This window comes from Elephas maximus, chromosome 15 (genome assembly GCF_024166365.1).
Source record: "Elephas maximus indicus isolate mEleMax1 chromosome 15, mEleMax1 primary haplotype, whole genome shotgun sequence".
In the NCBI taxonomy this organism is placed as follows: domain Eukaryota; kingdom Metazoa; phylum Chordata; class Mammalia; order Proboscidea; family Elephantidae; genus Elephas; species Elephas maximus.
In genome coordinates, this window is record NC_064833.1 from 28,941,481 (window position 1) to 28,956,078 (window position 14,598).

Genomic DNA, 14,598 nt, shown 5'->3' on the forward strand with positions numbered 1-14,598 from the left:
ATGGAGAGAGCTCACTAACATAATATTTCTTGAGCTGCTTTTACAGGCAGAATTGATCTATTCGCGGAAAAAAAAAAAAAAAAAAAAAACAAGCACCCTTAATTTCAAATATTATGGGGAGTTTATTAGAGAGCGGAGCCGAGCTCTAAGAGGCTCACTAGTGGTTTCTGGTGGTTGCTATAACAAGCTAGAATTGGGGTAGATTTTGGTGGAGGGGAAAAAAAACGCACAAGAAAAGACAGAATCCAGAGTAGCGGAGACTTTGTGCCCCCGTTGGAGAGATGGTTGAGTCCTCGTCAAGGTTGCTGTGGTATCCCAGAAACACCATTCACTCCGAGCTGTGACCGCGCACCAACAACAGCAACAACTCTACTGCGCCGGGCTGAGGAGCAGGAACTGGGAGCTCGCGAATAATATGAAAGAGATCCGCAAAGGGGAAAGCCAAGCAAAGGAATCCAAACCCCAGGAGCCTGGCACCAGAAGATGCGCTAAATGTGGCCGCCTGGACTTCATGCCGATGAAGAAAATGGGGTTTAAAAGTGGATTTACGTTTTGGAACCTCGTCTTTTTATTGACGGTGTCATGTGTAAAAGGTAGGTCTGCTTTCGGGGGTCCCCTCTGCTTTAGATGGAGGTGAACTGACTTGTCGCTGGAGAGAGGCTGGCAGCTTACTTTGCAATTTGCACAGATAAAATAATCATGATAATACTGAAGAAGGAATTGATTCACAGCTTTTTTCCCCCTCTCAGATAGGAAATGCATTTTGCTTGCCAGATTTGGTGTTCAATGCGGTGATTGAGCTTGTGCTCAATAAATATTCTTGCAGTATGCTCAAACGAATACGTGAGTTGATTCGTATACCCTCTAACTAGTGGATATCCAGGCAGAATTCCTCTGCAAGACTTTTTTTGGTGGTTAGTCTATTACCTTGATTTCTAGTCAAACCATCCGGGTTTGATGCTTTGGATGGAATATTTATATTGAAGACACTCCTGTAAATGCTTTTTAACCCTTTCAGGGAGGAAAGTTGCCAAGGTGCTAGCAATGTGCTGATTTACAATGCGTTAGGGCACAGGGGTCTTGCAAACATCCTCACGCCAATATGAGTGTCTGAACGCATACGTGAATTATTTCTACATGGCCTCCTATGCATTAATAAATGTTAGGGGAGCTTCCCTACGTCCTGTGATAGAGGTTTGGCGAAAGCTGAGGCTTTAAAAAGGTCTGAGATGCCACTAAGTGTAAAGATCCACCTTTGGGGATGAATGAAGGTAGGAGGAAAGTCATTAGCTGACGACCAAAAAGAAAATCTCCAGCAAGTCTCAGCGTTCAGACAGGTAGAGTGAGTGTCACATGCACAGACAAGGGGAGGGGGTGGGTGGGATGTGAAATCTCATCCTAAGCTGGGAGGCAAGGGACAGTCAGGATCATTGGAAGGAGACTGATCCTCAGAGAGAAAGGAGACCCACAGCTCTCTTCCACAACTTCTCCTGCACCCTGCTGCCCATTAATTGCTGCGAAGAATACTTAGGAGGTGTTTATGACTTATGCCATCCTTTTTGAACAATCGCCTCCCCATACTCAAGGCAGCTCGAATAGACGCGATGGATGTCGCTTTCAGTGAAGGCAGTTTCGGATACACGGTGTGTGCCTGGAGGGGGGATGTTTTGGCCCAGGCGCGCCAAGGCTGTCAACACAAACTGGACGCTTCTGCCTTTGTAAAGGAGTGCCTCTCTGAACCGCAATCGGGCCGCGTCTCTATGAAACAGTTTATTGTCCAGCTTGCAGCTGGCTGTCCCCCCGCCCCCCGCCAGGCAGTCTATTTGCATTCAGTGGAAATGATAATTCATGTTTCGTGGGGGTGGGGTGGGGTGGAGGAGTCACCTCTCCCTCAACTATGACCAATGATGGGTGGCATGTTTCGAATTTTAATTTACATGCCATGCCAGGAAGTCACTCCTGGTCTCTGTGGCAGCAACTGCCTTAAAATCTCAACCTGCTCCTTAAGGCTTGATTTTTTTTTTTTTTCCTTTTTTTTCGTGAAGCCTCAGCGCAGCTTGAACCAAAACGCTTGCCCTAAACGGCATAACCACACGGTGTAGTGCCCGAAACGCGCCTCGGGCTGCTTACAGGGGTTTTCGTCGCTGGTTCGACATGTGAGGAGCCTCACATTTACGCTTAGTTCGCCTGCTACAGGGAGTCTGTAGTTAATGGATGGCCCAGGGGCTGCCTGGTAGGCGCGGGCTCCGCGGGGGGGAGGCGTGAAGAGCGACCGACAGTCCCTGGCATGAAAACGTTGGGGTGGCTCCTGCAAGGAGATGACCGAGGGTGAAGTGCGAGTTTTCATGTGATACCTGTTGAGCCAAAACACATGGCAGGGGGGCAGATGTAGGGGAGCGAGTCTCCAAAGCGGGGCGAGCACGCCAGCCTGACAAACGCAGAGCTGCGCCGCCTGCAATTACAGCCCAGGATGCCCGCACCTACCGTATTTTCTGAATAAGACGCTCCGCTGGAAAAGAAAGGCGCGTTAATTTGCTTTGAATGATACTGGAAACCGGATCCCTCCCCTTTGCCCGCAGTTCCCGGACTTTGGGCTGAGATAATCGGTTTCCACTGAGTATATTCCAGCTTTGGGAACACCGGGAAGAAGGGGTATGTCACATTGTGCTGTGATCCCGTCCAAAACCAATTTTCTATGGACCGTTAAAAAGAAATAAAACGGTGATAAGATTCTTCATTGTCACTTATATGCCATTTGGAAGGCTTCTCCTACATTTTACAACTTGGAATACTGTCCCCACATTCTGAGAAACAAACTTGCTTAGGCTGTGTGCGTTAGACCTGTTTGCAGTTGCTGGGTCGTGCCAGCTTGAACAGTTCCGTCTCATTTTATTTTCACCCCAGTCTCAAGGTTTTGCTTAAACTGAGATCCTGCAATGGTTTAGACGTTGCTTCCCCAATGTCTATGCCCGCTTTTGTCTTCCACAGTTTCTTCTGGGCACTCAGGCCCACGGGAAAGCTCAGCTTGAGGCGTCCTTCTATGGGGTTTTGCACCTAGCTGGAGGGTTCAGGAAATCCAAGGCGCGAGATTTGCCACATGAACAGCTCTCGCAGTGATAATTCTACAATTTGGCCACACTTTTCTTCCTTCCACCATCTCACCTCTGTGTGGCACAGCAATGACAAAGAGGCTTAGTGGGAGGAAACGCCTCGGAGTGCAAGATGAAGTGGTCTTCCAGGACTGAACTTGGGTGGGGCTGAAAAGGGAGCCAACCTTCCCTGGGCATTTTGTCTCTACTGCCAAAATGTGAAATAAAATGTGGTGGAGGGCTCCAAATTGGGAGGTGGGTAAGGGCTGCTTAGGCTGCTTAGACTTGATGAATGCCTATTTCAAGCTGAAACACACACACGCGCGTGCACACACACACACACACACACACACACACCACTGGAAGGCAGACAGAGGTGTCTGAAATACAGACGCCAACAGCAGTGTCTGTTTAGGTCTCACCCAGATAGAAACTGTGAATCTGCAAGTCGTGCTTAAGCGTCACGCCCACGTAAACAGACGCGCTCGGGGTGATTTCCCACGATCCTTCTTAGGGGATCCCAAGGGAGCAACACACGGTGCTGCGAAGGGACCGAAGATGCGGCAGGTGGGAACCCCGGTGCTGCGTCCCACACCCAGAGCTTGAGCGTGCCTTCGGGGGTTCTCGCCAGATTCCAAGACGCCTGGTCTCTGGCTTTGGGGAGGATTCACGTTTCCGTGTGTTCTGCGGCTCCAAAGAGGTATTAACACCCTCCACAAGAGCTTTCCTGGACGAGTGGGGTGCGAACCCTCTCCCCCAGATAATTCCTACTAGAAAGCGTTCTCGAGTGTCAATGCTTTGAGGAGAGCCGCCGGCTGTGCTCATTAGCACCTTTTTACGCCAAGGTGGTCGCGATCAAAGGTCTCCCTCCAGCGAGAGTCCAACTAGACTGACACCTTCACCCTAGTCCCTCAGGGCAACAGTCTGGCTTCATACAACAGAAAAGGATTATGTCTCATCTTCAGACAGCTTTTCAAAGGAGGGGGATGAGGGAGGCAGTATATCCTTACCAAACCGCCCTACAGCCATTAAAAATCTTTCCCTGGAGGTTAGCATTAGCAGGACTGGGACACTTGCTGGAAGATGACCTTTGTTTTTGGGTCGGGTTTCTTGTCAGGCTATAGTTTAGACAGGTGCCCTTCCCATTTATTTCCTCTGGCAATATTTATTTCTCCTGGAAGGCCAAGCTCCTTCGACTTTTCATGCAGTACCCGCGGTTGAAACTGGGGGACTGATTTGGTGCGCGCGCGCGTATTGCTGGGACGAGATGGGGGGTCCTCAGGAACTGACACCGAGAAGACTTTGAGAGGCCTCAGGGATCGCGGTGTGTGCGTCTGAGGCGCAAACGCATGGCAGGTGACAGTACCTTTATATATCCTGAACTCCAGATGGTTTGTGGCTGTATGGCCACTGCTGTCCATGACTCAGTGGAGACACTGAGAAGCTTCCTGCCCTTAAGCTGACAGCAGCACTCCGTCACCCAAACATCTTGTCTCAGAGGCAATCAGGGAGTTAGGAAAGCATCTGAGAAGAAATGTGGATTGCTGCTCCTATGGGATACCCTTCCTCTCCAACACAGTGGGGTCTCTGGGGAAATGTGAAAAGCTGGGGAGCCCCAGGATTCAAACCCTGCAAGGGCTTACTCACGCTCAAAGTGAGAGAGCAGAAGAAATGAAAGAGCACAGGGTCAGGTCAGTGCAGGTCCTCTTCCAAGCCCCGCAGGGGTGGCAGCTGTGGGCGATTTGCTCAGATGGCAGTCCGATTCCTTTCTCTGGGAGCAAGGTGCCTGCAGGAAGGCTGTACACCACAGAGTTGTTAAACCAACCCAATTTACTGTGCTGACAAGGCATGAACAGCTCCCAAAATTCGGAGTTGAACTTCCTCTAGACAGTTACCTTGTTGAAAGCATTCTGAACCGTTCTTTTAGGACGCCATATTTTCCTGAATCTGCTGGTTGTTCCCGGTCTACCTCAAGGGAGAGTTGGAAAAGTATGTGAGAAGAGACAATTGAGGAGCAGGTTTCAGCACCTTGAAAATCTGATGCCTGCTCCCTTTGAGATCCTTAAGGAGAAAAAGGGTAGAATTACCCAATATATTAAAGAGTGTAGTCTTAGTTGTAGTAGTTGTTATTACGGTGCATGATATTCATCAGCATTTCTATTTGTGGGCTAGCTGAGTAGGATTGGGGTATATATGTCTTTTCCTTGAACATAAAATTTGGCATCTACAAAAACAATGAAATAATAAAATGAGTTAGTAGCAAGCAAAACCTAAGCATGGTTCTAAATATAGTAAAACTCTATCATTAAGTGGGGATCTGACTAAATAAGAAATGTGTGAAAGGTAGAACAGTTAAATGATGTTGTATTCATGAAGAAACAGACTCTGACGTTAAAACACTTGTCTAAAACCTCAAACACTAAAGAGTGAAAAGCACTAGACTTCATTTCCCCAGACTCCAAACACACTCAGTCTCCTCCATGTGTGCCAAGAGATAGATCACTTTCTTCAGCTGACTCATCAGGGTCTCCAGAAAGGGCTTCAGAAAAATCAAACACCCATGGTATTCTGTGCAGTTTAGAAAATAACTTTAAAGCACCAAGCAATATACCTATAACTATTTGAGAAAATATGTACTTTGGATTCTAATATTTGAAAGATTAAAAGTAAAATAATTGCACATAAAGAGATTAGGAAAAATGTGTGAGATACAAATAAGAATTAAGACAATAATTACAGAGTCACTTAAAAAATCTACCTCCACCACTGCCTATGTATGCATTAAAACATAGCTTTTAGCTATTGCTTTTTCTAGTGTGGAAACCCTGGTACTGTAGTGGTTAAGTGCTACAGCTCTTAACCAAAAAGTTGGGTATTCAAATCCACCAGGTGCTCCTTGGAAACTCTATGGGGCAGCTCTACCCTGACCTATAGGGTTGCTATGAGTCGGATTTCAACCTGACAGCAACAGGTTTGGCTTTTGTTTTGTTTTTTTTTCTCCCAGTGTCTTCCATTCCCTTTACTCATAATCCAAAAGTTTAGGATGCAGTGGCAGTTCTGAATTGGATTTTGGGTGAGGTCTAGTAAGGACTGTAGAACCGGAGGTCTGGAAAGTGTTGTTGAAGGTATCAAATCCATCTCTTCAAACTCATAGTGAGCAGATTGATGATTCATATCTCCAGGCCCACAAAATTTTGTCAGAATTAAGTCTCTTGTAAGACCCTCATTTTCATCAGAAATATCCCTCTTATGAATGTGAATGAGAAAAGTAAGTTTTTTGAATGCCTTCTAGTATTCATGGTCTTGATGCTGATGGTCATCTTTCCTCCTCTCAAGGCTCAATTATTCACTCATCAAGTGTACTTCACATCATCAAGCATGTTGCTAAGCTATTTCTTGGTACTAGACGAGGATTCCTAAGTATGGATTTTTTTCTAAACAATGATGGCTTATTGCCCAGATCCCAGTTTGAAATCTTTTCTATAAAGTTGCAAGATTAGCATATGTGTCATATACCTTGTTATTAGATAACAAGAATATTAAAAGTAATCATATAGCATTATGCATTCTGATATTATTCTACTGGCTCTTAAATGCTTGTTTTAACAGCAGTGATTTTCAAAGCACAAGCATCCTCTTGAAACTTCGTAGGAATGCAAAATATCAGACCCCTATCCCAGGTCTATTGAGCTAGAAGCCCTGGGAGTTGGACGCAGACATCTGCGAATTAACAAGTTTTTCAAGTAGTTTCTAAAGTTTGAGAACTACTCTACTACAGTAAGGTGGAAAGAACAAGGACTCTGGAGCCACCAAGACATAAGGTCAAACAAGGCTTTGCCAGTAATTACCTTTAGTCTAGCAACTCAGTTTACCTAAACTTCAGTTTTATTATCTATAAAAGGAGACTAAAATATCATTGTGTTATGAATTGAATAGTATCTCTAAAAAAGATGTACTGAGGTCCTACCCTTGTACCTGTGAATGTGACCTTGTTTGAAAATAGGGTCCTTGAAGATGTTCTCAGATAACATGAGATCACACAGAAATAGGGTGAGCTCTACTCCCATTCCAGTGGTATCTTATAAAATAACAGACAAGGAGAGATAGACAGAAGGAGGATGGCCATGTGGCTGTGGAAGCATGTGCAAGTCAAGGAACACCTAGCATTGCTAGGAGAGAGGCATGAAACAATTTATCTTAAAGCCCTCAGAAAGAATCAACACAGCCAGTATTCTTGATTTGGATTTCTAGCCTCCAGAACTGTAAGAAAATAAATTTATGTTTTTAAAGGCATCTGCTTTGTGGTATTTTGTTATGGAATCCCTAGGAAACTAAGACAGTTGGCCTATAGGGAGATAATGCTTGACACATATTTAGCACAGTGCCTGGCATTGATAGCTATCATCACTATTATTAAAATATACTTTTACTCTCAAAGCCTATGAGCCCCACCTCCACTCTTCATTCCTAACACCACTATCCTAACTTTTCCATAATAGTAAACAAAAAATATAGAGGCTTTTCACTGGCTATTATTTCACTTTGGCTAAATTCCCAGACTATTATACATCTGAGAAACACTTTGCAACTTCTGCTTATCACTTTTGCACATTTCCTTTGGGTGCTAGCTAGATGAATCAGGGGCATACCCACAGCTGAAAAATATTTAACCTGCTCCAGGGTTGATTCTTCTATTGGATTCTAATATTTATTTATTTTTATATTGATTTATTAATGTACTACATTTATAAATTCATCTTTTCACAAATAATGGCAATTGCAAAACTAGAAGGAGTTTTAAACATCAGCAAGTTTACTGTCCATATTTTAGACAGTGACCATACATGAATGCTAATAAATCTAAGGAGATGAAATAATCAGAAATTGATTGAAATATATAAAAAATAATAAGTAATTCCACTAAAAGCTGAGTGAGTCTGTAAAGTCCTCTTCTTTGCTGTATGTTAGAAATGTCTAAAGAAATATTTAAGATTACATAGTTTCAAATGATGGTGAGAATTTTTTAAAACTTCAGCATTAAAAAAACATGGTCAGATATCATTTTGAATGGAAAATTATAAATGGAAATAGATTTCATAGAGTTGAATTTATTAAATCCTAAATGATTTTGTAATGCAAGGGCTTCACTAATTTTTTCCATTATGCAAGTCCTTTCTGGTTGACTCCAGAATGCATAGAGGTGCTTGAAATACAGAGAGGATATGAAACACTTAATATGTTTATGGAAGTTGGTTTGGATGGATTTTTTGTTATACCCTTTTTGTGTGCCAAGGTCTGTGCTAAACCCTATATATGAAGTATCTCATTTACACCTCAAACATTCTTCTCTCCACCATCTTCCTCCTAACAACCTTCTTACGAGGTAGCTATTATTTCCCAGGTACAGATTATTATCTTCGTTTACAGATAATCCATACTTTACTGAGGCCAGAAAAAATGCACTGGCTTGCCAGAATCATATGGTTAGCTAGTGGTTTGATAAAATCTAATCTCTCCCACAGATACAGTAATGCATAACATTTTGGTTTTGCAATTTTCAACATGCTTCACTTTACTTGCCTAACTTTCTTCTCTGAATGATTCTTCATGATAGATATGAGAAATATTTTCCATTTCTATAAGCAATAGTAAGCAAAGTAAATAATAATATATAACTTAAATATGTTCACTATAATGAAACTATTTATTTAGTGCATTTAGAGCAAAGAAACAGAATTAAAACTTATAACCCATTACACCTTAACCAGTAAAATTTGCAAAAGCTATAAAGGCATATAATCTTATGGAGTTGACATATAAAAACACGTGAAGTGTAAGAAATATTTACCAACTCTAGCATATGGCATTGAATTTTGTGGATCATAACAAATTATGGATAACACTGTGAAGAATGGGAATTCCAGAACACTTAATTGTGCTCATGAGGAACCTGAACATAGACTAAGAGGCAGTCACTCAAATGGAACAAGGGGATAACGTATGGTTTAAAGTCAGGAAAGATATGTTTCAGGGTTGTATACTTTCATCATACTTACTCAATCTGTATGCTGAACAAACAATCAAAAAGTTGGACTATATGAAGAAGAGTACTGCACCAGGATTGGAAGAAGACTCATTAACAACTTGCAATATGCTTGCAATATGCAGATGACATAATCTTGCATGCTAAAAGTGAAGAAGACTTGAAGCGCTTACTGATGAAGGTCAAACACTACAGCCTTCAGTATGGATTACATTTCAACACAAAGAAAACTAAAATCCTCACACCTGGACCAATAAGCAACATCATGATAAATGAAGAAAATATTGAAGTTGTCAAGGATTCATTTTACTTGGATCCACAATCAACACCCATGGATACAGCAGTAAAGAAATCAAAAGAAACATTGTGTTGGGCAGATCTGCTGCAAAAGAACTCTTTAAAATGTTCAAAAGAAAAGATGTCACTTTGAGGACTAAGACGTGCCTGGCTCAATCCATGGCATTTTGAATTGCCTCATATACATGAGAAATCTGGACGATAAATAATGAAGCCCGAAGAACAACTGTTGACTTTGAATTATGGTGTTGGTGAAGAATATTGAACATAATCATAGACTTCCAGAAGAGTGAACAAATCTGTCCTGGAAGAAGTACAGCTAGAATGCTCCTTAGAAGGGAGGACAGCAAGGCATTGTTTCAAGTGCTTTGGACAGGTTATCTGGAGGGATCAGACCCTGGGGGGGAAAAAAAATGGAAAAGGACATCATATTTATAAGTGAAAAAGAGGAAAACCCTCTATGAGAAGGATTGACGCAATGTCTACAACAATGGGCCCAAACATAGCAATGATTGTGAGGATGAAGCAGAACTGGGTAATGTTTCATTCTGTTGTACACAGGGTTGCTATGAGTCAGAACCAACACAATGGCACCTAATAACAACAGAGATCATATGGCATGATAATTTTATTTCAATTACTACCTTACATTTCCATTTAGTTCTATGCAGTTTTAAGGAAGGGAAAGACCATTAACTCATCTAGTCTAGTATGTGCCAGGCAGGGAATATACATTAAATTTACTTGCAACGGTGGGGGTTGGATATCTTTCTGCAGAATCGACTTCATTTGGTAAGTGAATTCTGGTTAAAACACAAGTGTAGCTGAGAATCTTCGCATAAAATAACCAGACAGACCCAGAGAAATGACATGACTTGCCAAGGGAGAGAACGTAAACCTAAATAAATTCCCTGTCCAGTAGCTCTTCTCTTTATTGACTACTGCCATATGAGACTCTTATTTAGTCCTCAGTAGTGTCTACAGTCAAGTTTCTTGAGAGAAGTCACCAGTGTGATTACCACAGCACCAAAATCGTGACGAGGCTCAAAACAGTACTTCCTCAACTAAGTGTGTAAGGAGACAGGGATGCATAAGTGTAATAATATAGATAAACAGAAAACTTAACATGCAATCTAAGGACTAATTCAAAAATCAAATAAGTGCATTAAATATACATCTTTTTCTGCAAAGAAAAAAAAAATACATGCATTAAATTATGCCTAAGTGCTCAAATGGAACCCTGGTGGCATAGCAGTAAAGAGATGGGCTGCTAACCAAAGGGCTGGCAGTCTGAATCCACCAACTGCTACTTGGAAACCCTATGGGCAGTTCTACTCCATCCTGTAGGGTTGCTATGGGTCAGAATTGACTCAATAGCAATGGGTAAGTGCTTAAATATTAGCCTTACATTTATTTTGAAAAGTGATAAAATGCATTTTCATACATAACTATTTATTATTGCTGTCCTTTCTGAACTTTATACTTATAGACTATTTCAATGGACAAACTAGCCTTTTGCTACTTGGATTAAAAACTTATTTGTTTATGAACATATTTCAGAAAGGTCATTTTAGTCTACCTTTTTAAATTCCAAAGCTATGATACCCTAAAAATGTTGTTTTATGGATTACTCATGGGATATACTTAATACATTTTAACATTTTTAATGAGGTACACATTTTTTAAATGGTTTTATACATATCATCTTAACTACAACAGATAAATGTAAGTTTCTCCACAGCTGGTAAAAGTCAGGGATAAAGTACACTTACAAACTATCTCTAAGTCTGCTTTCTGCAATTATGCATTCCGCAATTTAATTTAATGTTGAGAAATGACTTAATTGTTAACCAAGTTCTCAGTTTTAAAACTGATAGTATGGTTGTAATAATTTGTTTAGTTTATTAAAATTTTAAATCACAAATTGTCTTGACATTTCATTTTAATAATCTTAGGGAGGGTGAAGAAAAATTAGACGGCTCATCAAAATGCCTTTTCTTGAGCATGGTCACATTCCCATTAGCCATTTTTTTTTTCCTTTCATAGTTGCTTAATAAAATTATCAGCTGTATTTTATTGCTTAATGTTATTTTAATGTCTCAAATACCTATTTCAGCTTTTCCTAGGGACATAACTTCTACTGTTTGTCTGTTTACACTCTGAAGGTTGTCTGAGTTGAAAGAAATCTAAAGAAATAATGTTTTTAATTTCATTTTCTCTTATAATACCACATAATTCAAAAAATATAAGTTTAAGATGTATTTTATTATGAGTATTTTGATACAGAGAAATGACTATAAGTCTACTCTGTTCTTATTTTCTTAAGGCATAATAAAAGCATAATAAGGTACTGTTAAAATACTTCGGGTAATTCGTAATTATTAGAAATAATTCTGTTTTACAGTTTCAAGCCATATTTTCATGGAGATGACTCTTCTTAATCCATTATTGGAAAGTGTGATATAAATCCACCCTCCCCGCCCCATGTTAGTATTGAATTGATGCTGATCTTTCGGAAACCCTGGTGGTGTAGTGGTTAAGAGCTACGGCTGTTAACTAAACGGTCTTCAGTTTGAATCCACTGGGCGCTCCTTGGAAACTTTATGGGACAGTTCTACTCTGTCCCATAGGGTCACTATGAGTCAGAATCTACTCGACAGCAACAGATTTGATCTGATATTTTAACACTGAGCTCTGGTTTGCTAAAAGTTGTATTTGCAAGCTAACAGATCCAAGTTAAGAAAATAAATACAACTGGTTCACCTGGAGATGAAATATGATACCTTGGATTTATTGGCTCTGTGCTCTAACTGACTGAGCTACATAGTCTAGACAAAATATTTACCAGTGTTCACATATATGGAGAACCCTTAGTTAAGGTTTTTTGGCTGATGTCTAAATCAAAACAGCTGAACTGATTCAAATGTTTTGTGTAAACAAATTTGCATCCAGGCTGCTAATCTGTGTGCCAAATTCCAGCTTCATAGTTTCTAAGATGATGGAGATGATAAGCTCTTTTAAATGAAGTTTGCAATAGAAATGCTGATGGGTCCATAATTAGTGGTATTGAATTCATATGCAACCTTTTCTTATGGCTTTATTTAACCTTTATCTATAAATTCTACCAGTACTTGAGTGCTCTATTTATCTGCTAAATCTTTTTAAAGGAAGTCAAATAAAAACACTTAAAATCAATGTTATAGTTAAGTGCTAGAAAATCTTTAATATCTGTGTTAATTTGGCAGTGTTCATTTATTTATTAGTAGATAAAAATCAGAAATGTCATTATGCACTTAATTTTTAAATATTACCAATGTGTAAGATCTGAGAACTTAGCCAATATTCAATAAATTGAAGATCATTGCTTATTTTTTACTTATATTTGCATAGATTATTAAAAAAATAACTAATTTAGGAAGACCTTACATTCTAATTGTGTACTTCTTTCAAAAGCAAAATTCTCAAGGTCTCAGAGGAAATTCTACGCTGTTAAAAAGATTAGGTTATATCCAGTGCTATTCTATGTAAATAGTAATTTAATTGTCATACCATTTTGGTTAAAGTTCAATTGTATTATAATTTCTTTTATTAGAATAGAATCATTTGGCATGTTGTTGTTAGGCATCATCTAGTTGTCTTTGACTCATAGTGACTTTACAGATAACAGATGTATGCCCAGTCCTGCACCATCTTCACAATCATTGCTATGTTTGAGTCCATTGTTGCAGCCACAACGTCAGTCCATCACATTGATGGTCTTCCTCTTTTTTGCTGACACCCTACTTTACTCAGCATGATGTGATTCTCCAGGGATTGGTCCCTCCTTAAGGCATGTCCAAAGTAAGTGAGGTTATATCTTGCCAGCCTCTTTTCCAAGGTGCATTCAGGCTGTACATGCTCCAGGACTGATCTGATAGTTCTTCTGGCAGTCCCTGGGATATTCAATATTCTTTGTTCATACCACAATTCAAATGCATCAGTTGTTTCTTTGGTCTTTCATTGTCCAGCTTTCACATGCATATGAGGCAACTGAATACACCGTATGGCTTGGGTCTGGGAAACTTTAGTCATCAGAGACAACTTGGCTTTTTAACACTTTAAAGGTCTTTTGCAGTAGATATGCCCATTGCAATCAATTATTTTATTTCTTGACTGCTGCTTCCATGGGCATTGATTGTTGATCCAAGTAGAATGCTATTCTTGACACTTCAATTTCTTCACAATTTATCATGATGCTGTTTATTGGCCTAGTTGTAAGAATTTTCATTTTCTTCATGTTCAGGTGTAAACCATTCTGAAGCATGTAGTCTTTTACTTTCATCAGTAAGCGCTTCAAGTTGTCTTCATTTTCAGCAAGAAAGTTATTTCATCTGCATATTGCAGGTTATTAATGAATCTTCCTCCAGTCTTGATGCCACTTTCTTCTTCATATAATCCAGCTTCTTGGATTATTTGCTCAGCATCCAGATTGAATAAATAAGATGAACAAATATAACCCTACTGCACATGTTTTCCAATTTTAAAATGCTCAGAATCTCCTTGTTGTCATATTTTAAATTAGTTTTGAATACAGTGGTTAAAAAACAAAAAACAGTTGATTCTGACTCATAGTGGCCCTATAGGACAGAGCAAAACTGCCTCATGGAGATTCCAAGGCTGTATTCTTTTATGGAAGCAGATTGCCACATCTTTTCCTTCCGAGTGGCTGGTGGCCCTTGCGGCTGAACCCTAACCACTGCACCATCAAGGCTCCTTAAATACAGTAGTAGGTGGACTTCATTTATGCAAAAACAGCCAGTGGCTAAATTATCAGTTCTGGTCCACACATTCATTCAGCCATCAATCATTTATTGAGTGCCAGGCCCTTGGATATGCTTTGAAAATACAGAATTGAAAACTTAGTCTCTACCAACTAGGAGAACATAGTGTTTCATTTGAAGTAGCTTTCGGTAAACACAATACTAAAGCTGTCTGGTTATTTTGAAATAGTTTTGCCCATCACTGAACATGTAAATACACCCATTGCTGTCAAGTTGATTCCAACTTATAGTGACTTTATTGGATAGAGTAGAACTGCCCCATAAAGTTTTCAAGGAGCAGCTGGTGGATTTGAACTGCCAACCTTTTGATTAGCAGCTGCAATTCTTAACCATTGCGCCACCAGGCCTC

The 14,598-nt window shown here is 40.3% G+C and overlaps 1 protein-coding gene across 3 annotated transcripts in view; it reads left to right on the plus strand.

Annotated features, from left to right (window-relative positions):
* The first annotated feature begins 317 nt into the window (after nt 1-317).
* Nucleotides 318-14,598, plus strand: part of CSMD3 (CUB and Sushi multiple domains 3) — a 1,374,620-nt gene continuing 1,360,339 nt past the window's right edge. For all 3 annotated transcript variants that reach the window (XM_049854130.1, XM_049854131.1, XM_049854132.1), the window contains exon 1: nt 318-593. In XM_049854130.1, the coding sequence (XP_049710087.1) occupies nt 416-593 (178 nt within the window). In that variant the 5' untranslated portion in view covers nt 318-415. The remainder of the gene's footprint in view (nt 594-14,598) is intronic.